Source organism: Nyctereutes procyonoides, unplaced genomic scaffold, assembly GCF_905146905.1.
Source record: "Nyctereutes procyonoides isolate TBG_1078 unplaced genomic scaffold, NYPRO_anot_genome, whole genome shotgun sequence".
NCBI lineage: Eukaryota > Metazoa > Chordata > Mammalia > Carnivora > Canidae > Nyctereutes > Nyctereutes procyonoides.
This window is the reverse complement of record NW_026575131.1, coordinates 1833469-1856848: the sequence shown is the minus strand read 5'-3', so window position 1 is coordinate 1856848 and position 23380 is coordinate 1833469. Positions and strand designations below refer to the sequence as shown.

Sequence of the window (23380 nt, the reverse complement as noted above, 5' to 3'; positions counted from 1 at the left end):
AGGTTCAGAGAAATCACATGACTGGTGGGGAGTGGAGCCAGGGTTAGGAGCCAGGCCTGTAGGGGAGCATGGTGAAGTAGGCACAGCACAAATTCAAGGTCAGGTATATCCAAAGTCTAGTTCTGTCCCCTCTGCTAGCAAACAGCTCACTTCCTTGAGCCTTAGTGTCCTCATCTTTAGAAGTGGTGCTATGCTTTCTTATGTCAGAGAGCTACCCCTAAGAATCTCCTGGCAGAATGGATTAGTCTTTGGTTAAATAGATGCTTCCTAGGTATGTTTGTCTTTCTCTTCTGGCTTCTTTGGGGCATTTGATCTCTGACAGTTTGTCCTGCATGCTGGATGAGGTCCTGGGAATGCACTGGGAGAATGCTGAGGCCACAGACCCCGAGAAGCTGGACAGGTGGCCCTGCCTGTCCCTCCCAGTCCTCGCTTCTCCGTGGGAGCTGTGTTGCTCTCCCATCCTGACCCTTGTTATCTGCGGCCCTTCTTTGGAACTGTTCCCACCTCCTTCTTCTCTGCCCCAGATTTCTCTCCGTGCTCCCTGGCTTGGCCACATCGTCCATGACCCTCAGCTCACTGTGGGAATGCTGACCGCCTTCACGCTCGCCAGGTCTCCAGTGGCCGGAGCACTCTGAGAGGACCCCAGAGCAGAGCCTGTAGAGTAAAGAGGCTAGGAGGGACAGGAGAGGGGCCAGCAAGGTGAGGGCCGAGGGGGGATGAGTCAGTGGTGGGAGCAGAGCAGTGGACAACTTTTGGCTGTGAACAATAGAAAGCTGGGGTTTGTGTCAGCACAGATTTGAGTGGGAGAGACTGGGTGCAGGGTGTTGAGCTAGAGGCTGTTACAAGCATCCGGGTCTGGGGTAGCTCCAGCGGGGGTGGCAGCAGAGGGAATGGTGAGAACAAACAGGAGAGGGGTGGGCCCTGGAGGAGGGGCCTGTCTGGGAGAGTTGGTCCTGGGACTCTGTGTCTGGGGCCAGCTGCTGGAGCCACAGGCGTGGTCACAGGAGTGAGAATGAGGCAGGAGTCCAAACCAGGCCCTCAGAGCCAGAGGGGACCCGGGATGTGGAGCCTGAAGCCAGAGTGGGGAGCCCACAGAGATGAGTGTCCAGCATTCCAGGAATTCACCTTGGGCACTAGTCTGACGCACACAGATCTGGTAAGGAATCCAGATCTGTCTTTCTGTCTAAATCCAAACTTCCTTTCCCCCTAAGTTCAAACTAACCTATACTAGAAGGAATCCATTCTTCTCTAAACCTGATGAAATCCATCGGCGAACATAATGAGCAGCCATTCTGTGCCAGATGTTGTTCTGCATGATGGAAACGAGGGGAAATAGGGAGGCTGTTGTTTTCTGGCAGGAACAACAAGGGAACAGGTTATTGCAGCCCAGCATGATCAGAGACTGTGACACAGCTGAGCCCAGGGCTGTGGGAACCCAGTGGGAAGCCTGACTAATCCTGGCTCAGGGAACCGAAGGGAACTGTCACCCAGAAGGTCCCATTTGAATTGGGTGTTGCAGACTGAACAGGAGTTCATTGGCAGAGAGGAGGGAGAGAGGACTCCAGAATGTATGTGGTCATGGTGGAGTGAGGCAGCATAGCTCAGAAGCCTTATATGTGCCAGTGGTGCTCAAGCTCATCAATAATTAGGAAAATGGGAATTAAAACCACAACAAGATACCATTTCACACCCATTTGATTGGCAAATCTGAAGTCTGACATTATTACCAGGGGGTGGTGAGGCTATGGACAAAGGAATGCTCACAGCTATAAGGAAGAGTGTAAAATGGCCCCACCTCTTTGAAAGACAATTTGTCATCACCTGGTAGAAGCTGAACATCTTCAAACTCTATCCAGTGACTCTATTATCAGATATACATGCTGGAGACACTCTTGCCCATGAGTACCAGGAGACACACGAGAATGGCCAGAGCAACATGACTTACACCCAAACTGGAAACAACCTGAATGCCCATCGGTAGGAGGCTAGATTAACACTTTATAAAATATCTTATGGTGGAATATCATCCAGTAGTCAGAAAGGACCCTGTGGCTGCTCATCCAGGTGGATGAGATCCCAAAGCGTACTGAATAAAAGAAACAATACCCAGAAAAAAAATGTTAGGATGAGTCTATTCACATAAAAGTTCGAACACAGGCAAAACTATAAACACATCAGTGTTTACCTACACACATAGGTGGTTAAGCTGTGAAGAAAAGCAAAGGAGTAAATTATCCCAGGAATCAGGAGAAGTGGTGACTTCTGGAGGGAGGAAGAGGCGCACATGCACTTCCTCAGTGCCAGTGATGTTCTGTACATGCATGTCCATTTTGGTACGACTATTTAAATTCACAATGAGAAATCATGCCAGCCTGCTGACCTGGAAATACTGATCTCAGTGTAATTGTTATAGGGATTGGGATGCGCCTGGAGACGAAGTTTGGAGACATGTTGGGAAGGCTCCTCTGTGCAACATAAAGAGTTTGATTTTGTGTTGTTTTTGATTTTATGTTTTCCTCATCTGGAATATTTTAGGATATGAGTGATACTCAGAATATACAACATCTCAGATAAATAATAAAGAGTTGTAGATAACCCTAATAAAAGAACGTCATAGGTCTCAATCCTTTGGCCCTGGATTTCTGCTTTCAGAGGCCTTCTAGCTCAGAAAATAGGCCGTGTGCAGAGGAAGGCTAGACCGAGTATTGAAAGGTCAAGAGGAAGTGTTATCTAGGAGAGATGTTACTCTCATACATCAGGGGGACATTATCCTTTGACTACAAAGAGTGAGTGTGTGACTGTAGGTCCAGGAGGAGACTCCGCCTTGCTCCGCTCCACCCGGGTCTGCTTGGGACAGCCATATGCAATGCAGGAGTAAGAGGAGCCAGCAGGGAGTGACTGTCCCAGAGGCTGAGCGGTGAACCACCCTGGGACATGTCCTCTGCAGAGAAACAAGGACAGTGGGGATGGGGGATGATGTCGACGTAGTCAGGCAGCCCGCAGCCCATGACATGCCAGCGACAGAGTGGCATCGCATGCTTCTCGTCTGCCAGCCCTGACTGCAGGCACAACAGTTGCTCACTGTCTCCCATGAGACTCTGCAGAGTGAATAAGGCATTGCCTTCCAGAACCTCTTGGCTTAGCAGGCTAGATAAGGCAGGCGTCTGGGTGGCCCAGGGAGAGGAATGCGCTAAGTGCCCAAAGAGAGATGTTAGCAGTATGATAAATTAGGTGTTAAAATGCATCAAATTGTTTATCCCCCCTCTGCTTCAAGCTGGTTGATGCTGGATTTGCTTTTGCACATTTATATGAAAATACATCGTTGCTGTGGCTTATAATTTTCTAGTTGAATGACTTTAGGGCAGGCCCACTTTGGAATTTAATTATCCTTACACTGGGAAGCTTTGCTGAGATTCTGTGCTCAGGAGACTGGATGGCCCCAGGCATCCTGTGATACTTATCAAGGAGCACCTGTGGCTTCAGTATGTTGCAGTGTTGAGGGTTGTGTGATGACATTCCTTTGATGGCCCAGGAAGCGAGATGGACCAGTCTTAAACTAAATTCAGCCCGACCACTATTGTGTAGCAGAGTGAGGCTCTCATCTGCTGGACACCTAACTAGAACTTTTGAAGCCAGACCCTGATTTTGGCAACCCGAATGCATTAGCTCCATGGTGCTTGGTAGGGGAGGCCCCAGCTAAATGTAAAAGAGTCAACTACTGATTCATGGAATGCAAGAGGCTGGCAGCTCCAAGTAGCCGTGACATTGTCCTAGGGGGAAATTGGGGATTGAAGCTATGCAAAACCAGCCTTCTCAAAATCAGGAAATATAACATGGATAGGAAGATAATATGTGGCTGTCCAGAATGTGGTGCTGAAAAAGGCTCACAGGCTGCCTGGGGTTCAGCAGAGCAGGGAGCCATGATTGATTAGGAATGTCTGCTCTGGGTTCAGGAGGGGACTGGGGGTCCGGGTGCCATGGGTTTGTCATCTAATCACTTCCTAGATACCTCCCAGGTACTGGGCCCTGTGCTGGGGGCTTTCTCAGACATTCCCCTCATTCACTCTCAGAGTGACTCTCGAAGGAGGTGGCAGTGCTCTTCCTGTGGGCAGCTGTTCATGGAAAGATGTTAAGGAATCCAAAGGAGGATCCTAAATGAAACATGCGGTGTGATGATAGTTATAAGTTATAATTACAATTAAAAGTCATAACTATACATTGATAATTAAACTGTAAGCAATGACAAACAGATATTAATATATGTGGAAAGGAAGAACCTGGGAGGAAATAAAATGTTCACACTGGTTATCACTGGATAGTGAGGTTATGGATGGATTTCATTTTCCTTTAGGCTTGTCTGTATTTTTCCATTTTTCAGAATGACCCACATTCCCTTTTCAAAATACATAAATTATGTGTGTGGGCGTGGGTGTGTGCATTTTAAAATATTATATATAAAGAAAGATTTGGTGGCATGATTTTTCACTTCACGGATACACCAGGAACATTAATTACTCCTTCCCAATGTACTAAGGTAGCTGCTTAGAGTAATGCTAAGCCTTTTGCTTCATCTGGACTGAAACCTTTGGGCAAGAACCCCCACGATCATCTCCCAGTCTCCAACACTGAACAAGTCTTGGCCTTCTTTGGAAAGGCTGAGCAAAAGATGAAAAATCGCCAGAGATCCAAAAGACTTAGCAGCCCCAAAGAAGGGCCTCCTTCTCAGGAATCACAGGAACGAGTATCTTATGAGGTGGTATTGCTACAAGAAATTTAGAAACTTGCCAATAACTCCTGGCATGATCCAGGAAGACTTGGCTTTTTTTTTTTTTTTTTTAAAGACTTGGCTTTTATAAGCGAAGAATGAGCACTTATGAAGAGGGAAGAAACGGACATCTGAAAAGACTCCATGGTAGCTAGAGCTCTGAGCTTTTCTAGTCAGGGGGGATGAGATTCTGCATATAGAGCACGAAGCCCAGCACCTGGCACAGAGACACGGAAAATATGTGGTTATAGTTTTTTTACTTTTTTATTGAAATTCCAGGTTGTTAACATACAGGGTAATATTAGTTTCAGGTGTACAGTTTAGTGATTCAACACTTCCACACAATACCCAGTGTGCATCACAAGTACACTCCTGAATCCCTATCACTCATCACTTATTTTACTCATCCCCCACCCATGTTGTTAAAATTTTTAGAAAGTAAAATTATAGTTACGTGATCGCCTACATACTCGTTACCTATTTTTCTAATGATTTAGTAACTTTGGCTTATTAGGAATTATGCTAAGTGGGGCTTTTGAAACCACCCAGTTTGTGTGCCTCCCAAGCCAGCGTCTGCCTTCCTTCTCGGTAGACATGGGCGGAGTGCAGACCGAGCCCTGACAGTGGCCGTGGGAGCTGTTGAGCCAGCCAGGGTCCAAGGTGGCTGCTGTCCTGCCACGTGCCTGGTGCTACCCTGACTGCTTTATTTCCCTGGGGGAGCCATTGTAGTTAGCATGTCAGAGCTGGGAAGAGTTCCATCTGGCTCACGGCCGGAAGGATGGAGAATTCCTTCAGCCTTAGGTAGGCTGACAGTCATCATCCTTGTTCCAAATAAAAATGTTTCAAGTATGACCTCCCCGCCCCCGGGCAGATGAAGTCCAGTCCATTTCTGACACAGGTGTGCCTGCCTGATGTGAGTCAGAGGTATAAAGACCCAAATACACTGATCAGAAAACCAGTAGGTGACCTGGCACGTAACTCAACGGTTGTCTGGAGCATTCTTGCAAAGTGCCAGCCTCCTTTGCGTGTTCTCAAATGACTTGACTCACACAATCCTGGCATGCACGTAAGGAGAAGAGGAAGCCAAAAGAAGGGAGCTGGCATTCAGGCAGGTGCAACACTAGACATTTTGAGAACATTGTCATTTAAACTTCAAAACACCTGTGCAAGAAGAGATTCTCGTTACTCTTTCACTAGTAAGGCACTTGAGGCAGTGAGTGACTTTCTCAAAAACCAGAGGATGGGGCAGCCCAGGTGGCTCAGCGGTTTAGCACCACCTTCGGCCCAGGGCATGATCCTGGAGACCCGGGATTGAGTCCCACGTCGGGCTCCCTGCATGGAGCCTGCTTCTCCCTCTGCCTGTGTCTCTGCCTCTCTCTGTCTTTCTCTGTGTCTCTCATGAATAAATAAATAAAATCTTAAAAAACAAAACAAAACAAAACAGAGGATGGGTTTGGCCTATGCTGCTATTGAAATGCCCTGGTCCTGGTCCGGGTCCTGGGAGGAGGCTGGGGGGTGGGATAATCAGCAGTAAAACATATACATACATATACACAGTGGGCCCTGGGGAGGCAGTGGGGCATGGGGGAGCACACATGCGAGAAGGATTATAGGTTGGAGTCACACAGGAAACGGGCAGGCAGCTGGGACCAGGACAGAGAAGGGGCAGTGAAGTAGAGAGCCAGGCATTCTGTCTGGGGTGGAGTAGGGAGGCTGTGCTGTGGACATGGGGAGGTGCCAGGAGTTGTTTCCACTCTGACCCCCCTGGAGCAATGGAACTCTTATTCATAGGATCCTTAGATGAGTTGACCCATAGCTGGTCCCGCAAATCATTGATAAATGAACAGATGACTCAGTACATTTATTTCAGGATTCTGGAATAGAAGCAGATCCTTGATAGGTAATCTCTAGCCAGTTTGGGGTTACTCGTGTCCTTTGTGGTGGCCTTTCCCAGGAGAAGCCACCTATAGCCCATCGCCTCTCTGAAACACAAAGAGTACCCAGTTTCCCTCTCCTGCAAGACATCGGCATCGAACATACTGGTTATGAAAGAGAATCCTCCAATCGAATTTTCCTCCCTCAAAGATGGGCATCTGAGTTAACATCTCTGTGCCTGCTCCCTAATGTGTGAAATGGTGTGTAACAGTAAGGAATGTTTAGATCATGCCTGGAAGGAACCAGCGGCTTGCAAAATAGTTGTAGGGCATACAGGAGTGGCCCGTGGGCCTCCAGGCATGCTCCCCCTCAATGTGGGTTGGTGTCCGCCTCCTCTGAGCCACTTCATTTCCTCATTCATTCATTCTTTCCTTTATCATTTGTGATTTCTACAATGGAGGCCATCCTAGCTGCTAGGGACCAGACACCAGGACAAATCAATAAAACATGGCCCTTGTCTTCAAAGAACTCGTGGCTATCTACTCACGCTAGCTATTGATGAGTCCTGGATAAAAGAGATGTGAACAGAGTGTTCTTAGGGCTTCAGGAGGGAGCAGCTAACAGGCTGGGAGATGCCAGGAAAGGCTTCAGAGTTCGGAGAAGGCAAGAGACAGACCTGAGCCCAATCACAGGCATGGGCAGAGGTGGTGAGCTGGAGAACGAGATGCCCTTCTTTGGTTGGTGTACAGGGTGGGAGAAGGGGTGGGCTGGGGCGGGAGGCCAGAGCGAGAAGCTGGTCAGGGCGAGGGGCTCGGGGACCATCTGACCACACACGGTGACATGATCACTTGGCCTCTCCCTCCTGCCGTGCCATCACGCCGTGGGCCAGAATGCACCCGAGAGCCAGCCTGGCTGCGTTCAGGTTCTACTGAGTTCTAAACCTCAGGCAAGCTGTGTAGCCTCTCTGGGCCTCACTCTTCTCCTTGGGGAAAATGGGTCTGAAGAGCCGGAACCACCTCACGGGGGTTGTCGCGAGGGTGAAACGAGTTAGCACATAACATGCTTAGACCACCATGGAGCCAAAGTCAATCTCAGCTGTCAGCATTGGCTATTATGTAATGCCTGACTCGGCACCAACGTGCTGCAGGGTTATTTTCCATAAATTCTCTCAATCAACCCTCACAAAGACCCCGGGAGATAAGCATTATCGATCTGTTTCACAAATGAGTCTATTTCTAGCTCCCCCTATGCAGTTGTATAACCCTCTGTGGGTTTTGCTCTATATCGGTCCCCGCCACACACTATTTGGCTGTGGGAGCCCTGCCAGAGACGGAGAGGAGCGAAGTCTGCCTGGCGCTCTGGAAGAGGAGGGGAAATGGTTAAATTTGGCTTCCAGCAGAGCCCATCATGCCTCTGCTTTAGTGATGGGAAACGGGTCCAGCGGAGCCTGGCAGTCCCACTCATGGGCCCCATGACAAAACGTGCCGGGCGGATTTTTTTTAAAGTCATAAAATTTGGCAGGAAGGAGTTTGGTGGATGTGGATGATGGAGTGAGCCACCCAGCTGCCTGAGTGGGATGCCTCGGGGGTAAGTGAGAACTCCTAGCACATACTGCCCCCAGAATGGGCAGGCAGATGCCCTCCTGCCCCCTTCATTTGAGGACATTCTAAGGGCTCATGGGGCTAGTGTCCTTCCCCTCCCTGGTTCAGATGCCCCCACCTTGCCACCTGAGCTGCTGCCTGTTGGTAGGAACATCCACTGTGATCATCCGACATATGGGTTTCCTCCCACAAATCCTGGGTTTCCTGAATTTTTCCTAATAAAATGAGCAGAGCATTGCTTCAGTTGGGCATCCAGCAACTCCTTTGATGAAGCTTTCTGTGGCTTTGGAAAGGGCAGGGCAAGCACGAGGCTAATGTTTTCTACTCGGTGCCAGACCATGCTAAGTCCTTGAGGTAGGTTCATCTAAACCTTCCAACAGCGTCTCGGGGGAGGTGTTGGGATACCTGCCACATGTGTGCACATGGAGAGGTCCCAGCCAAGTCCACACTCCTGTACGTGACAGATGGGGGCATCCTTGATAGAGGGGAGTGCTTTTCATTCTAGCACCCGTCCCTGCCTTTCAAGGTGTTGGTGGCTGCAGGCTTGTTTTCCGCCCAGCCTTCCTGGGTCCCTGCCTGGTGTGGGTCCATGATCGGGCCTCACCTTCTGGGCGCAGGCAGGCAGAGTGTGTGGCAGCAGAGTCAGAGCTTTCAGCCTTGGGCTGCATGCCTTCACATACATCCTCTCATTTCATCTCAAAACCCCAGTGAGGAGGTACCATGACTCCATTTCACAGGTGGAGAAACTGAGGCCCACAGAGATCTGGAAGCCAGTTTATGGGAGGGCTGGAGTGTAAAGCCAGGGCTCTAGACCACAGGCAGACTGTCTGTGCCATCAGAGGAAACATCTTCAAGGCAGGCAGTTACAGAGAGCTGTCTATATGCTGGGAAGGCCCAGGGCATCCCATATACCTTTGGTCATTTATGTCACAATGCCCTCTGAGGTTGGTGGTGGTAGGATTATCCCCATTTTACAGATGAGCAAACTAAGAAAGTTTGATCACTGAAATAATGACTAAGCAAAGGATTAAAGGGAGAAATCGTCTTTCAATGTGGGGGGAAATTCCACTTTGTCAAACCTGGGGCATGGCCACACCAGCCCCAGTTTATAAATTCTGAGAAGTTCTGTAGCATATTCATGTCAAGGGCTGCATATGCTATGCTGGGAGCTGCCCCGCCTCCCAGGGCCGGATGCCAGGCAGGCCATCTGCTCCTGGGGCTGGGCCTCCCCCTCTGACAGTCATTGCCTCCTCCCAGAATGACTGTCTCCTAACTGGCTGCAGCCATTAAAGAAGTTCCAGGAAAAAGATCTTTGCCAGCCTCTTCTGCAACCTGATTTCTGCTGCTGTGGATATTGCCTTGTCTGTGTAAATGTCCCTGCTAATTTTCTGCCGCTGTTCTCTGCGGAGGCTGTGGGATGCCAGGGCAGGAGGGGAGGGAGAGAACCTCTGTGCCTGGCACCCGCTGAGAGTCCAGCCTGCAGGTGCCCTGACAAACAGCATCCTCTGTCTCTCCTTCCATTCTCCATGGCAGCCCTGGAAGCTTCCGAAGGTCAGATCCAATCACTGTCCTATGCAGAGCCATCCTCTGTAAGGAGAAACCCCTTAGTTCCTTGCCCCCCAGGGCCCTACAGGCTCTGGCTGCCTCACTTCTTAGAACTCTTACTAGCCACTCCCTCCTGTCCAAAGAAGGCTCCCTGTGCTCCCTTCTCTTTGTGTCCCCGGGGCCTCTCACAATACATGCCCACAGGTGTATTCTCTGTGTCTGTCCGTCCTGCTGGAATGTGACCTGTGCGAGGGCAGGGACCCTGCTGTTTGTCCCTGTCTGGGGCCCTGGCGCCTAGCACGCGATAAACCTGGCGTCAGTATTTCTGGACGACCTCAGTCAAGGTCGCTGGTTGCTGCCGTCCTGTAAGTGCAGGCTCAGAGCTACCAACCAGGTGACTTGCCCAGGGCCCCACATGGTGATGTCAGGAACCAAACCCAGTCATCCTGACTTCAGTTTGCTCTAGTCCCAGCCACCCATCAACTGTGGTGTTTATTTAACCACCTCTCGATTCCTTGGTGCCGAATGTTTTCAGAGCAGAAACAGCAAGAATCACAACATCTTGTGCAACCGCAAAGGGGAAGTTCCAAGTGGAGGTCAGCCTCCAGCGGTGGAGGAGGGAGCTCAGACAGCCTCAGGCTGGGGGTTCCCCTTCTCCTAGGGAGACGGAGCCTAAATACACACAGCTGGCATGCCCCTGACACCAGAAGGGGACATGGGGTGACAGGGGAGCAGATCAACAGATGGTGCCACACCTACAGCAGGTGTGCGGGGACAGGGCAGGCGGGTCCTGGCAGGTGAGTGGAGTGAAGCGATGGAAAACCCCATGCCAGCCTGACTTCCTGACGTGCCTGCCCCTGGCTGTGAACTCCAAACCTGGGGGCTGTGAGGTGGGGGGCAGAGGGATCCAGGCCCTGGGGATCCTCCAGTCAGCCAACTAGTCCTTCCTAAGCTCCTGCGATGCACCAACATTTTCACCCGCTGAGGATATAGTAGGGAGCACCGTAGATGACACCTTTGTTGCCTTCGTAGAACGCAGCCTAGTTAGGGGCAGAAAGAGGTGTGGTAGTGGACAAGTGGTTTTGGACGGTGACCCGGGCCTCTTTCTACTGCAGTGGTCGCAGAACGCCTGAGATCGGTGACATGAAGCCAGAGTCACTGTGTGCAGACTGAGGGGGCATCCCCATTGGACGCCTTGGCAGGGGCAGAGGCTCCCAGGGGGGAATCGGCTTGCTGGGCTTGCTGGGCATCCGCACCCTCCCACCCCACGCCCAGTGACAGCACACTAACTTGCCGTCAGCCGGGAGAGAGCACGTACACTGTGGAAACAGCCAACACTGCATATCAGGACTCCCTTCTCCCTCGCCCCAGTTGTGCAACATGTCGGAAAGGAGGCCACAGGCAGAGGAGAGGAGGGAGGTGAGGATGTCATCACAGAGGCAATAGCTTTGTTCTCTTGCGGTGAGAAGTCTCTGAAGGGATTAAGGCGGAGGAGTAATGTGATTTGATGTTCACTTTGCCAGACAGATTCTACAAAACAAAGACTCGAGTCCAGGGAACAGATATGTGCGGGGAGGGGGAGGCCCTGATGTATCGGAACCGGGGCCCAGGCCAGAGCTGAATGCACAGACTAAGAGAACCCCACTTACCACAGGGGCAGCTTCAGGGCATGCATCTGTTGATTTGGGGGAGGCCCGGGTTGGGGAGGGGGCTGAGCCCATACAGAGAAGGGCCCAGAAGCTTCTGCAACCTTCCAGGGGACGGGGAAGGGGGTCCCTGCCAGCCTGCTTCATTTCTGGAAGTGTCTGCATCTGTACAGATAGAAACTGTGGTTTACCCAGCATGTTCCCTGGGGAGATAAGTGGCTGTAGGTCTCCAGGCCTAAATGGTGGCATTTTGCTACTGGTGAGTTCCATGCGACCTCTGAGCAGGACTGCCGTCCGAGCCGCACGCTGTGATGGGAGCAGGTGCTTCTCCACCTCAGCTGCACACCAGAACCCTGGAGAGCCTTCCCCACCCCGCACCAATTAAACCCAGGGGTTCTTCTGGGGGTGGGACCCAGCCTCAGCATCTGTGAAAGCTCTCCAGGCGATTTCAAGTTGCAGACAAAGTTGAGAACCACTGGATTGGAAGAAATTTCTATGGAGTCAGAGGCCAAGTATTTTTCCACATGATCTCTCAGGGGTAGATTCTATTAACAAGCAATTTCAGGCATAATGGCAGTGCCTTGTGTCGCTCCTCCAAGTGCTAAGTGAAACCCTGAAGGGCTCCTCTGCCGAGCAGGAGCCCGACCGCAGCAAGAGGCTGCCTGTAGTGTGACCGGCTCGAGCACTTGTTCACCTGCATTAACTGTGGGCTGAATTAATACAGCAGCTGCCGCATCCCCAGAGGATGCTAAAGTGCTTGTGCCGTCCGTTCTGGAAGCCCTGCCCCTTTTGCAGATGGGAGCTGACTATTTAGAGGTTCCGGCATCATCCTCAGCCGACCCCAGAAGTGGCAGGTGGGCAGGTGGGGTCTGCCCGGATGAGCGTTGGTCACAAGCACGTGGCTGCACGTTCCATGGAGCAACGGAGAGGGTGCGCAACGTTTGTCCTACGTTTCTAGGAAGAGGGTAGGAAGGACAGATACCAAAGGCCAGCGAAGTTCGTGCAGATTTTTTGTGCACTGCTCAGAGAAGAAATGGGTAGTGTGGCGAGACGAACCTGTGGGGTCCCGTCCCGACACAGCCTGGCAGAGAGGAGTTGTTGCAGACTTTGGGATGAGGCGTTTGTTCCCTTCACATGCATCTGCTTGTCCCTGTTGAGTGCCACAGGCTGGGATACAGCACTGGGCCTCTGCCGGCAGCAAGCAGACAAGGCTGCTGGCCTCTTGAGCTGAACCTGGAAGTGAGGGGAGAGAACCAGGGTCCGAGCAGGCAAGTGAATGGCAAAGCAACGGCATCCGGTGATGAGCAGTTACAGACCTGTGTAAGTGACGGGGCCAGTGTGGCTCAAAAAGGCCCAAGTAGGGGGGCCACTAGGTGATCGGTGGAGAGGCCTCTTTGTGGTGATGGGTCCCAAGACAGGGGCATGAGGAGCAGCTATAGCAGAGCATTCAGAGAGAGGGGGTTGGCTGGGTCAAAGGCCCTGGGGCAGGAAGAAGCAGGTGCTGCTGGAGTGACGCTGGAAGGCCCTGGTGAGGACAGGGAGGTAACCTGGCCAGAGGGAGTGTCCAGGCAGGCAAGGGACAGGGTGACTTGTATTCTGGCCCCACTGGTGACCCGTGGGTGACCCGAGAGCCACCAGCAACACACTCAGATCTACATTTTACCAACTTGCTGGATGACTTGGGCCATAAACTGAACTTCTCTGATTTTCATTTTCAGCTGTAAAGAAAACAAAGCGTAAGATGACGATAAAGGTTAGAAATCTTATATGTGGATTAACAGAGGAACTGAGGCGTAGTAAATGCTCAGGAACTGGCAGTGGTGGCTCTCCCTTTCTTCCTTCTCCTCCTCCCTCCCCCGCCCCATCCCCTCATTATTGGCAGAAATTGGATGGGTGTTGCTTGCAGCATTCACTCTGCCCGAAGGGGAATCAGGCACTCCCATGGGTCTTATGCCAAGAAGAAGAGTCTTGAAAACTATCTGTTTGAGAATCTAAATGCCCTTTCACTAGCCCCCACTGTGGGCAGGCTGGCTCTGGCTGGTGCAGGTGGGCCGAGCCATAGCACGGTGGCACTAGTGTTCAGGCCACAGAGTAGCCCTGCCACATTGGAGGTCTTCCGGGGTGACTGAGTGCCCAGCCGAGCTCTGCTTCCAGATGCTGGGGCTTCTCCTACACAGACTTAAGGTGCAAAATATAGCTGTTTCTTGTAAAACCTACAACCCTCCTTCCTTCAGAATCTCCACTGTGAGCTCATAACCGTGCTAGATACTAACGAAAAAGCAGTGTTTGCATGTCCTGGAGAAGGTTGTAAGTGGTGGTGGAGGTAAGCAGAAGGCAGCTGTCGCCCCTGCATCAACAGAGGGATTACAGAAGCCCCAGGAGAGAGGAGGCTTAGAAGAGTCTGCTAGAGGCTGTGAAATCTTCCTCAGAGGAGGGAGCCTTCAGGAAGGGGAGGGGTTTGAGAATACAAGGCGCCCTCGTGATGGGCATTCCAGCAGCCCATAGAAGGATGGGAATAGAGGTAAAACCATCCCACACACAAATGGGAATTGCTGGATGTCACTTAGGATTCTTCTGATCACAAGTGACAGACACCAGCACAGCAGAAGGCAGGTTGGACCAGCACAGCAGAAGGCTGGGGGGACAGTTCTGGCTTCAGGTTGGGCTGGCTCCAGGGCCCCCACACCACCTTTAGGGCTTGCCATCCCTTCCCAGAGCATTGGCCCAGGTAGCCAGGAGAAGGCATCTTCAGCCTCCTGCCAGGTGTGAGCCACACAGGCTGTGGGCCTCAAGGATGAGTCAGCCCGACAGAACCCTGGGGTCTGCTCAGATTGACTTGAGGCCCCTGCCTGTCCCTGGGGCAATCACTGTGGCCACGGCCAAGGTGTGTCCTGGGTGGCTGAGGGCTGGCTCACCTGGGCGGCTGGCTAGGGAGGACCTGGCACATGCACTGGGCCTGGGGCGTTGGCAGAAAGTAGCTCCTGGACCCTCACGAGCCCCCTCATCTCCACGGAGGGAGGTACTATTCTCGTTAGTATCCTACAGGGGAAGGAGTGAAGCTTTGTGGGATGGGGAGTTCCCAGGGGAGTTCCTAGGACAGCCTGGATTTGGGCTCCGTTCTGTGTGGCCTGGAGCTAGCGTTTTAACAGCAGTGCCTCTCACTAATGCATCTAGCCCGTAAATCGGTCTTCCACTTGATGCTGGTGTCTTGAAAGTTCTGTATTGCTCAAGCCATGCTCAGTGGTCTGTCGCCTTCCTAACCTGGCTCCCTCTCACCCCTGCAGGGCCCTCATCTTTGTGTCCCATGGAGCTGGGGAGCACTGCGGCCGCTATGATGAGCTGGCTCAGATGCTGGTGGGGCTGGAGCTGCTGGTGTTTGCCCACGACCATGGTGAGTACCCCCCAGGGGACAGGGCCCAGGCTGCTGGCCGGGCCCTGAAAGTTTGGGGACCCCCCCCCCATCACCTCACCTCCCTCATCCCTCTGCCTCTGTTATTCTCTGTGATTCCTGCGGTGACACTGAGAAAAGACATTCTCCATGGGATGTTTCTGAATTTAAAAAAAAAAAAAACAAAAACTGTAGTCATGTAAACAAAAAAATGTGTCTGACCAGCAGTTTCTGTTGAGTCTGGGATTGAATGAAGACTGATTAGAAATCTCAACTGAAAAAAAAACCAAAGCCAGAATCTGTTTATGTAAGAACTTGCCCCAGGCCAAGGAATCCTCTCCTGCATTTATAAAGTGCTTTCTGTACAAAACAGGCCCTGGTTTTCTCCCAAGGGACTTCAGATAGATGTGGCATAGGCAGTGCAAATACAATTCAACCCCACTTTCACTGCAAGACATTTACAAAGCATTTCAAACCAGGAGAATAGTAAAAATCTCAAAGGCCGTGTTGGTCACAAGAAAGCCCCAAACACACACGTGCATGTGCACGCACACACACACATATGCATGCATACACATTCTTGCACACATACACACACACACACACACACACACACACACATCCCCAGGCCGATGCTTTGATTCTTTGTCCTGCAACAAAATCCACAATCACTGTCAAAAATGCAGTGTTTATTGCCTAAGTCAGTATGTCATCCCTTCATTTTTGTGACATTCTTCATGGTTTGGAAAGCTCCCAATTTAGATCCTTCCTTGCCTAACAGTCTTTAAAAACAAGGTGTTCCGGGCAGCCCTGGTGGTGCAGCGGTGTAGCGCCGCCTGCAGCCTGGGGTGTGATCCTGGAGACCCAGCATCGAGTCCCGCATCGGGCTTCCTGCATGGAGCCTGCTTCTCCCTCTGCCTGTGTCTCTGCCTCTCTCTTCGCTCTCTCTGAATGAATAAATAAATAAATCTTAAAAAAAAAAAACAAAAAACAAGGTGTTCCCCCATGACTGAACATGGTGATTTCTCCACCGCTTCAATGTAGAAATCTATCGTCCCGGCTCAGATCCAGCAAGGTGGTTTCTATTTTATGGGATTTGAAAAACAGATAATTAAGTGGCATTGCTGAAAAGAGGGAGGTGGGGAGCAGAGAAGGGGCCAAGGAGTCCTTGAGAGAGGGAAAGCATATCTGTGCAGAGAGAGGATGAGCAGGGGATGAGAAGCTTGCTGGGGCTTTTTGTATAACAAGAAGTGTAAATGTGGATTATCAAGAGCCCCTTTTAAGCCAGATATGTGCAAACGTCTTTGTAACTGGGAATATTGATTAAATCCTTTCTTGTTATGGTTGTAATGTTCTTTAGTGCTTTGCAAATGGTCCCAGTAATATTTGTGAGGCTGTTTGAGACATAATATTTGAGGACTATCCTGATTTTCACTATGGGGGCTGTGTCATTATGAACGTTGGCAACGTGTGCTGCGTGTAAAGGCCGAGGATGGGAATGCCTCTCTTCCTGTTGTCTTTGTTTCCATTAACATTTGTTGCAGTCATCCCCTCCATCTTCAAACTGAACAACATAGGGACATTCTGGAGGAAAAAAATTATCATACTTTGCAAACACTAAACACCTTTATCCAGAAACTCAAGTGTTTGTTGTGAATCTTGGCGTCAGTTACCTTCCTACCAGCCCCTCTTGGCCACACCTGTGGGGGTGAGTACCTATTGTGCACTATTTATTTTGTCTGACTGTGGAACTTTGAAAAACAATTTTTAAAGGCTTCCTTTTTTTGAGTAAAAGGAGAAAAGAAACAGCCCACCTTTTGATGTTCCCAAAATAACATGTAGGATTGAGGCATAGCTTTCTGTGATGTTCTAAAGATCATTCAAAACCGGTTGTTTATGTTCACCTGTTCCAAGTATCTTGATTTATTGGTTTTTTTCCTGTGACTCATTGGAAATCTCTCTGGCAAGTGCTAGAAGGAGGCATTATTCAAGAAATGAATCCAGTTGAATATGTTTGTGACTTTGTTGGTCATGTATAGATGAAAGCGACTGTGGCTTACTTAGTGGGAGAAAGCCCCATGAGTGGGCCGTCATAGTGGGGTCTCGTGCAGGCTGGAGAGGTGGATCCTGGTGGTCAGTGATCTATTCTTGCTGAGATTTCTTGCTGAGACATGTGGAAAAGGAGGGATTCGAACCCAGAACTGCAGATTCTGAAACCTGGCCTCCCTGATGACAAGATATGGATGATTTGGTATTCATACCAGGCACAAATACATGCAGAGACAGGCAGACTTTATTCTTTCCTACATAGATTTTCAATTTAAATAGAGCAGAAATGGGGAGAATGTCAGGCATTTACTGGGCCAGTTGGAGGTACACAAGGATTAAAAATGCAGAGCTGAGGAAGACTATTCTAGGGCCTGTGGCGGCTCCAGGGCCAGTGGGGCCCCAACTCGCTGTGTATTCAGGCACATTGTCATCCTGCGCTCCCATGCATCAGCAGAGGTGTGCTGCTAGAACCTTCACCCCAGACAGCAAGAGCGCGCAGGTGCAAACACACCTGGCCCAAGTGCCCATGAGGCTGCAACTCAAGCCTGAGATCTCAGAGACCATATTGAACCATTCCCAGCCTCTGTTTTCTCATCTGCCAGATGGGGAGGACAGCCAGGATTGTGATGGCATAATGCACGGAGAGGGCCCAGCAGAGTATGGTAACGTCTCCCTCTGCCATCTCCCACACCACCCCTCAGCCACCGTGCAGACCGCCTCGTGGGCCGCACACCCACACAGCAGACTCTAAGGCTCTGAGCTGAACCAGCGAAGCCAAGGCCAGGGGCCAGGGGTGCTGGGTTCTGAGGCCACTGTTGCTGCCCCGAGCCTGGTCCTCTGTGTGGCCCAGAGAGGCTGGCGTGAGGATAGAATGAAGCAGTAGATGTGCAGATGCTTTACAAAGTAAACAGAACTGCCGCTGCTGGGTTTCGCAACACAATTTATAGAAATAAAGGTTTCTATAAATCTGCTGCTAACTTGACTTCAGGTTAAATCTCGTTGCCCAACTACATTATAATATCTCATCGTTTAGGCAGAAATCTTGACACACAGTACTTGCAGCAGTCTGGCTGTGTTTCCCAGCATGCCCGGTGGACTGGCAAGCACAGAGCAGTGCTCAATTAGGATCTCGTTTAACTTTGCTTCTTTTAGGGTTTTATGAGATGACCACACGGGCATTAACAGCTCGCCAGAAATGAGAATTATGATTCCTGCCATTGGTTGAGTGCCAGCTGCACACCAAGCTCTGCTCTAGGCACTTTTTGTACATTCTATATGATTAATATATATATATTACCCCTATTTAGAGGCGAGGATTCTGAGGCTCTATAGCCAAGGGAGCCCATTCTCATCGCACCAAAGCCCTCATATGAGTCAGACACAGTTTGCAATGCAACAGAGGCCTGACCACAGTAACTTCACACACACAATAAAGGTTTCTTTTTCTCCCATACCATACAAAGTCTGAGGCAGGTATGAGAACACCGCAGTGCTGCCGCCACCACCAGAGCCCCAAGCTCCATGTGCACTTTAGCTCAGCTGTTCTTAGTCTGTGGCTTTCCTGCCCATGGTGCCAGCTCCAGCCTCCTATTCTCAGCAGGAAGGAGATGTGAGACACCACATGGAGGAGGGGGCTGGGCTTATACCAGGGAAGCTCACCGGCATATTCCAGCTACATCTCATTGGCCGGCACAGCATCACATGGTTACACCTAGCTGCAAGGGAGGCGGGGAAATCACATTTGTTCCATGTGCATTTGCTGCTACAAACAAAACAGGGTTCTGTTAGTAAGAAGGAAGCGGAGAAAGGATGCTGCCGGTAGCCACCTATCCCCTGCCATGCCATGCTCCCAGGTTTGTCACTGCAAGGAGCATTTCCCAACCATTTCTACTTCATGTGTTTTCTGGATATAACAGCATCTCCTGTCTGTCTTATCCATCCTTGTATTCTTTCATAAGGTTTTGATGCAAAGGTCATTATTAGCATCATCAATAAGTAGTGGTTAACATTCCTAATTGTGGATTAGCCCTGCGTTAAGTGCCATTTAAGGACAGATTCCCAGACATGAGAACTGACATGCTAATGGTGCAATGACCTGTCTGCCCCAGAAAAATTAAAGGACCCCTATTAAGTGCTGAACGTCATTATAGTAGTTAGTATCCTAAGCAGTAACTCCTTCCTTTGGAGGAGACTGTCTTACCTGTCATCCTGTATCAGCCCTCCTGTCCTCCACAACCTTCTCATCTGCTGTGTGGAGCCCAGCACCAAGCAGAGGGGAGGTATCACCAGTGTTGGCTGAATGGAGGAAGGAGTTTATTTATTTTAAAGTTTTTTATTTATTTGTTCATGAGAGCCCCAGAGAGAGAGTTAGAGACCCAGGCAGAGGGAGTAGCAGGCTCCCTGCAGGGGGCCCGATGTGAGACTTGATCCCAGGACCTCGGGATCATGCTCTGAGCTGAAGGGCAGATGCTCAACCACTGAGCCACCCAGGCCTCCCAAGGAGGAAGGAGTATATGATTCAAAATCCACGAGACCAGAAATGTCTTAAACATCTGCAATAGAACATACACATAGAAGTATCCATAGCATCAGGGCACTGTTGGGTCTCATCCTCATGGAGGGGGCCCAACAGAGTGGCCACGAGAACTCTGAGTCTGGTGGCCAAGATTAGGGCAACTTGTCCAGTGAAGTCTGAAACATGGTTGGAGGCTGGAACAGAGGTGGCCTGTAACTCAGGTGTGCGAGGAGAGCATGGTCCCTCAGAGGTACACAGGCATCCCCACGCCTGGAGCACTGGCAGAGTGGCTGGATCTTGCTGGATGAGTCAGATTATCCCAGGAGAAGAAAGGGTGTGGAGAGAGGCACCCATCATTGAGAGCAGTGGCTCTGACCTCTGCTGCCCATTGAAATCACTGGAGAGGGGCGGCCCGGGTGGCTCAGCAGTTTAGCGCCGCCTTCGGTCCAGGGTGTGATCCTGGAGTCCCAGGATCGAGTCCCACATCGGGCTCCCTGCATGGAGCCTGCTTCTCCCTCTGCCTGTGTCTCTGCCTCCTGTCTCTCTCTCTCTCTCTCTCTCTCTCTCTCTCTCTGTCTCGCATAAATAAATAAATAAATAAGTAAGTAAGTAAGTAAAACCTTAAAAAAAAAAAAAAAAAGAAATCCCTGGAGAATCCTGAAAAATACTGATGCCTGGGGCCCCCTCTCCAGAGGGACTTGGATTTCTTAGGTCTTCGGTATATCTGGGGCATCGAGACTTTTGAAAATCACCCCAGGTGTTAGAGTTCCAGGCAAGGAGACCATAGGGACAAAAAGTGGATGCGCGATATGGTGTGCTTGTGTCATGTGCAGGTGGACATCCAGGCCCAAGGATTCACGGACTCTGAAGCGTAGCGGCAGCTACCAGGGGGTGGGAGAGCTCGGGGTTCTGTTGTGAGTCCCTTTGGATACTTGGAGCTCACGAGGGAATGGAAGCAGGGAAGGCCACCAGGGGACTTCAGGAGCTGTCAGGAGATGGGACCCACTGCAGGGCCCAGCAAGGGAGAGGCAGGAGCAGAGGAGCTTCCGGGATGTCTGAACAGGTGGAAACACCAGAGGATGGAATTTTCTGTGCCATTCTAAATATAGTGCAGAGAAAACCAGGGCTGATGCTTACGTCGTCCCTCGGTCACCAGCTGCTCACGGTGACTCACTGGAAACCCCTCAGCCTTCCACGCAAGCTGAGCGGCTGGTGTGACCAGAAGAGAGGGTCAAGGCCCTGGGGTGGGAAGCACCCTGCAGGTGGAAGGACTCGGGGATGGACACGGGAGCCTGCCTGGCATGTGGGCATCTTGGTGGGCTCCAGGTGACAGGGCTGCTACAAGGGGACCCTCCCCAGGGAGCAGCCTCCTGACTCTGGACCTGGCACACGGAGAAATACATTTGCTGAGGCCAGAGCTGCTCTCTTTCTATTTACAAAGTATAAAAGAACCATTCTCAACTGATTAACAGTGAATTAATTATCTGCAAATATTTAAGGGAAAGTGTTAAAAGGAGTTTGTTTTATTTTTTCTAACTCAGCTGGGGCGTGAGAGAAGAGGAAGTTCTGAGGGAATGTTTGTGGGTGGCAGTTGTGCTCTGTTCTGCTCGTGAGGGGCTTCCATCCAGGCCCATGAAGGGTATTTAGGAAATTCAGGGGTGGGGGGAAGATGATATGCGTGTTTTCCATACAAGGAGATAGTTTTGACTCAAGTCCCTTGCTGGACCTATCGAAAAGATTGGTCACCATCCGTTACAGTAATGTATTTTTGTTTGAAATGTTTGAAAAATGTGTCAGCTTTTCTTGCCTTTAGTAAATGTGAAAGTGAGAATAATGGAGTGAACTGCCCTTTGATGCTTCATGAGTTTGGGGAGCCAGCTCCAGGGACAGGGGTAGCAGGTATAGGAGGGTGGGCTATGCACCTGCTGTGTCCCGAGAGCTTTTTGGGTCCCTTCCTCCTTAGTTCACCGGTAGGCACACCCAAACCTTCCATCTCGGATAGAAATATCTGAGTTTATTTGGTCACTTGCCTCTTTCTTGAACAGAACAAACTTCCATGGCCTCTGTTTGCTCATCTATAAAATGATGTAAGAGTACTAATATAGTTATATTGTGGTTGTGGGATAGAGCGAGAGGGTTCTCATCTCCAGTGGACAGCAGGGTCCCCAGAAGGCTTGTGGAAATCCAGATGGCTGAACCCCACCCCCAGATCTTGATTCAAGGGAGCAGATTGCAAGGAGAAAGGAGCCAGGTTCACCACAGGTATTTCTTATGTAGAATCTCCTTTAAGCTACAGTGTAGATGTAGTTAAAATTGGAAATGTAATATTTTCTTTTTTAAAAAAAAGATTTTATTTATTTATATGAGAGAGAGAGCGTGCGCACAAGCAAGGTGAGGGGCAGAGGGAGAGAGAGAAGCAGACTCCCCACTGAGCAGGGAGCCCAATGTGGGACTCGATCCCAGGACCCCAGGATCATGACCTGAGCTGAAGGCAGACGTTAACCAACTGAGCCACCCAGGTGCCCTGGAAATGTAATATTTTCAATAAACAGATTGAGTATCTCAAAAACCAGATGTGGTATGAGAACCTATTGCTGGGTCTGCAGGGGGTTCGGGAATACGGAGGGCAGAGAGCTAGCGACTGCCTCCAAGAACCCCAGGACAGTGAAGGAGACAGGCATGTTTTAAAAGAACAGTGGGCAGAGGAGCTTGTTCTGGGGCCGTGGTGGAAACGTGCCTACGGATGGAGGAAGGGAGGGGTTGAGCCTGCCTCGGGGAGTGATCGTCGGGGAAATCTTCATTGTCCGAGACACAGTGACCTCGGACAAGTCACTAAACCTCAGTGAGCACCAGCTTCCCCCTGCCCCGACCCGTGACGGAGCCACAGTGTCTAGCTGGCGAGGATTACATGAATGTCCTACCTGCTGGGCACAGAGCAGGTGCCGCGCCACCCTCCCCGCCCACAGACCCCTTTTCTCGTTGGCGCTACATACTGTCTTCCTTTTGCAGTTCCTCACGGTTAAGTGGACAGTTTCTATCTTTTCCGAAGCAAGTTGCTCACACTTGCCATGTGTGTTAATCCAAAGGCGATTCAGCCCATGCTGACAGGTCTAACCTCCAGCTCCCCATCTCTTCATCGGCATCAGCGTCAGTGGCTTCCTTTTGATGGCATCAGGTGTCCTCGCCTCTGGTCTTTTACCTACCCTTGAATTCATTCTGTAAGAAAGCAGGAAGTGATTGCTGGGGGTGGGGGGGGGGGTGGAGATTCGCCAGGAGCACTGACTTATTTGCGTCTGAATCAGGCATGTTGTTTACTCCACTTTGTGGAAGCAACAAAAGGAGTTGCCCTTTTGAGGCCTACAAGCCAGTTGGTAGTCTGAAATCCTGAATCAGGAGTTTGTGTTAGGGCCTTGGAAAGCCAAATAGATGCATCCAGAAAGTCGGTGCCACCTTTCTCCTTTTGGTGCTGGAGTCTGCCTGATACTTTGCCACCTGATTACCTTTCAAAAGGAATTTACCCAAGGGCGTATTCATTCATTCAAAATTATTCACATGCCCACAAAGATGGAAATATTTAAGGTTTTCTGGTAAGGAGAAAACAGACATCATTCTGTCTTCTGAAAGACACAGTGTCTGAAGTGTTCAAATGAGTCACTTGGAGGAGGAAAAAAAAAGTCAAATTACTTATATGTGATGCTGGGTTTAAAAAAAAAAAAGACTGAATAATTCTAGGGAAGGAAATTCTCAGCACCATCAACGCTCTTTGTTGTGGTTCAGGAACCGAGAAAAGATGTACGTAATTAGGGTGTATACATAGGTTATATTTGGAAATAGAACAAAAATGTAGACTTCGGTGTCTGCAAGACCCCGGTTAGTTCAACCACTTGCTTGCTGTGTGACCCTGGGCAAGTTATGAATCTCCATTTTCTCATCTACAGCAGAAATGAATCAAAATCTCTGCTTACCCCAGCATCGGGAGTGGGGGGATTGAGTGAG

The 23380-nt window shown here is 50.4% G+C and overlaps 1 protein-coding gene across 4 annotated transcripts in view; it reads left to right on the top strand.

Annotated features, from left to right (window-relative positions):
• The window catches only part of MGLL (monoglyceride lipase), a 114865-nt gene that overhangs the window by 25716 nt on the left and 65769 nt on the right, over positions 1-23380 (top strand). For all 4 annotated transcript variants that reach the window (XM_055344857.1, XM_055344855.1, XM_055344854.1 and 1 more), the window contains exon 3: positions 14717-14823. In XM_055344857.1, the coding sequence (XP_055200832.1) occupies positions 14717-14823 (107 nt within the window). The remainder of the gene's footprint in view (positions 1-14716; positions 14824-23380) is intronic.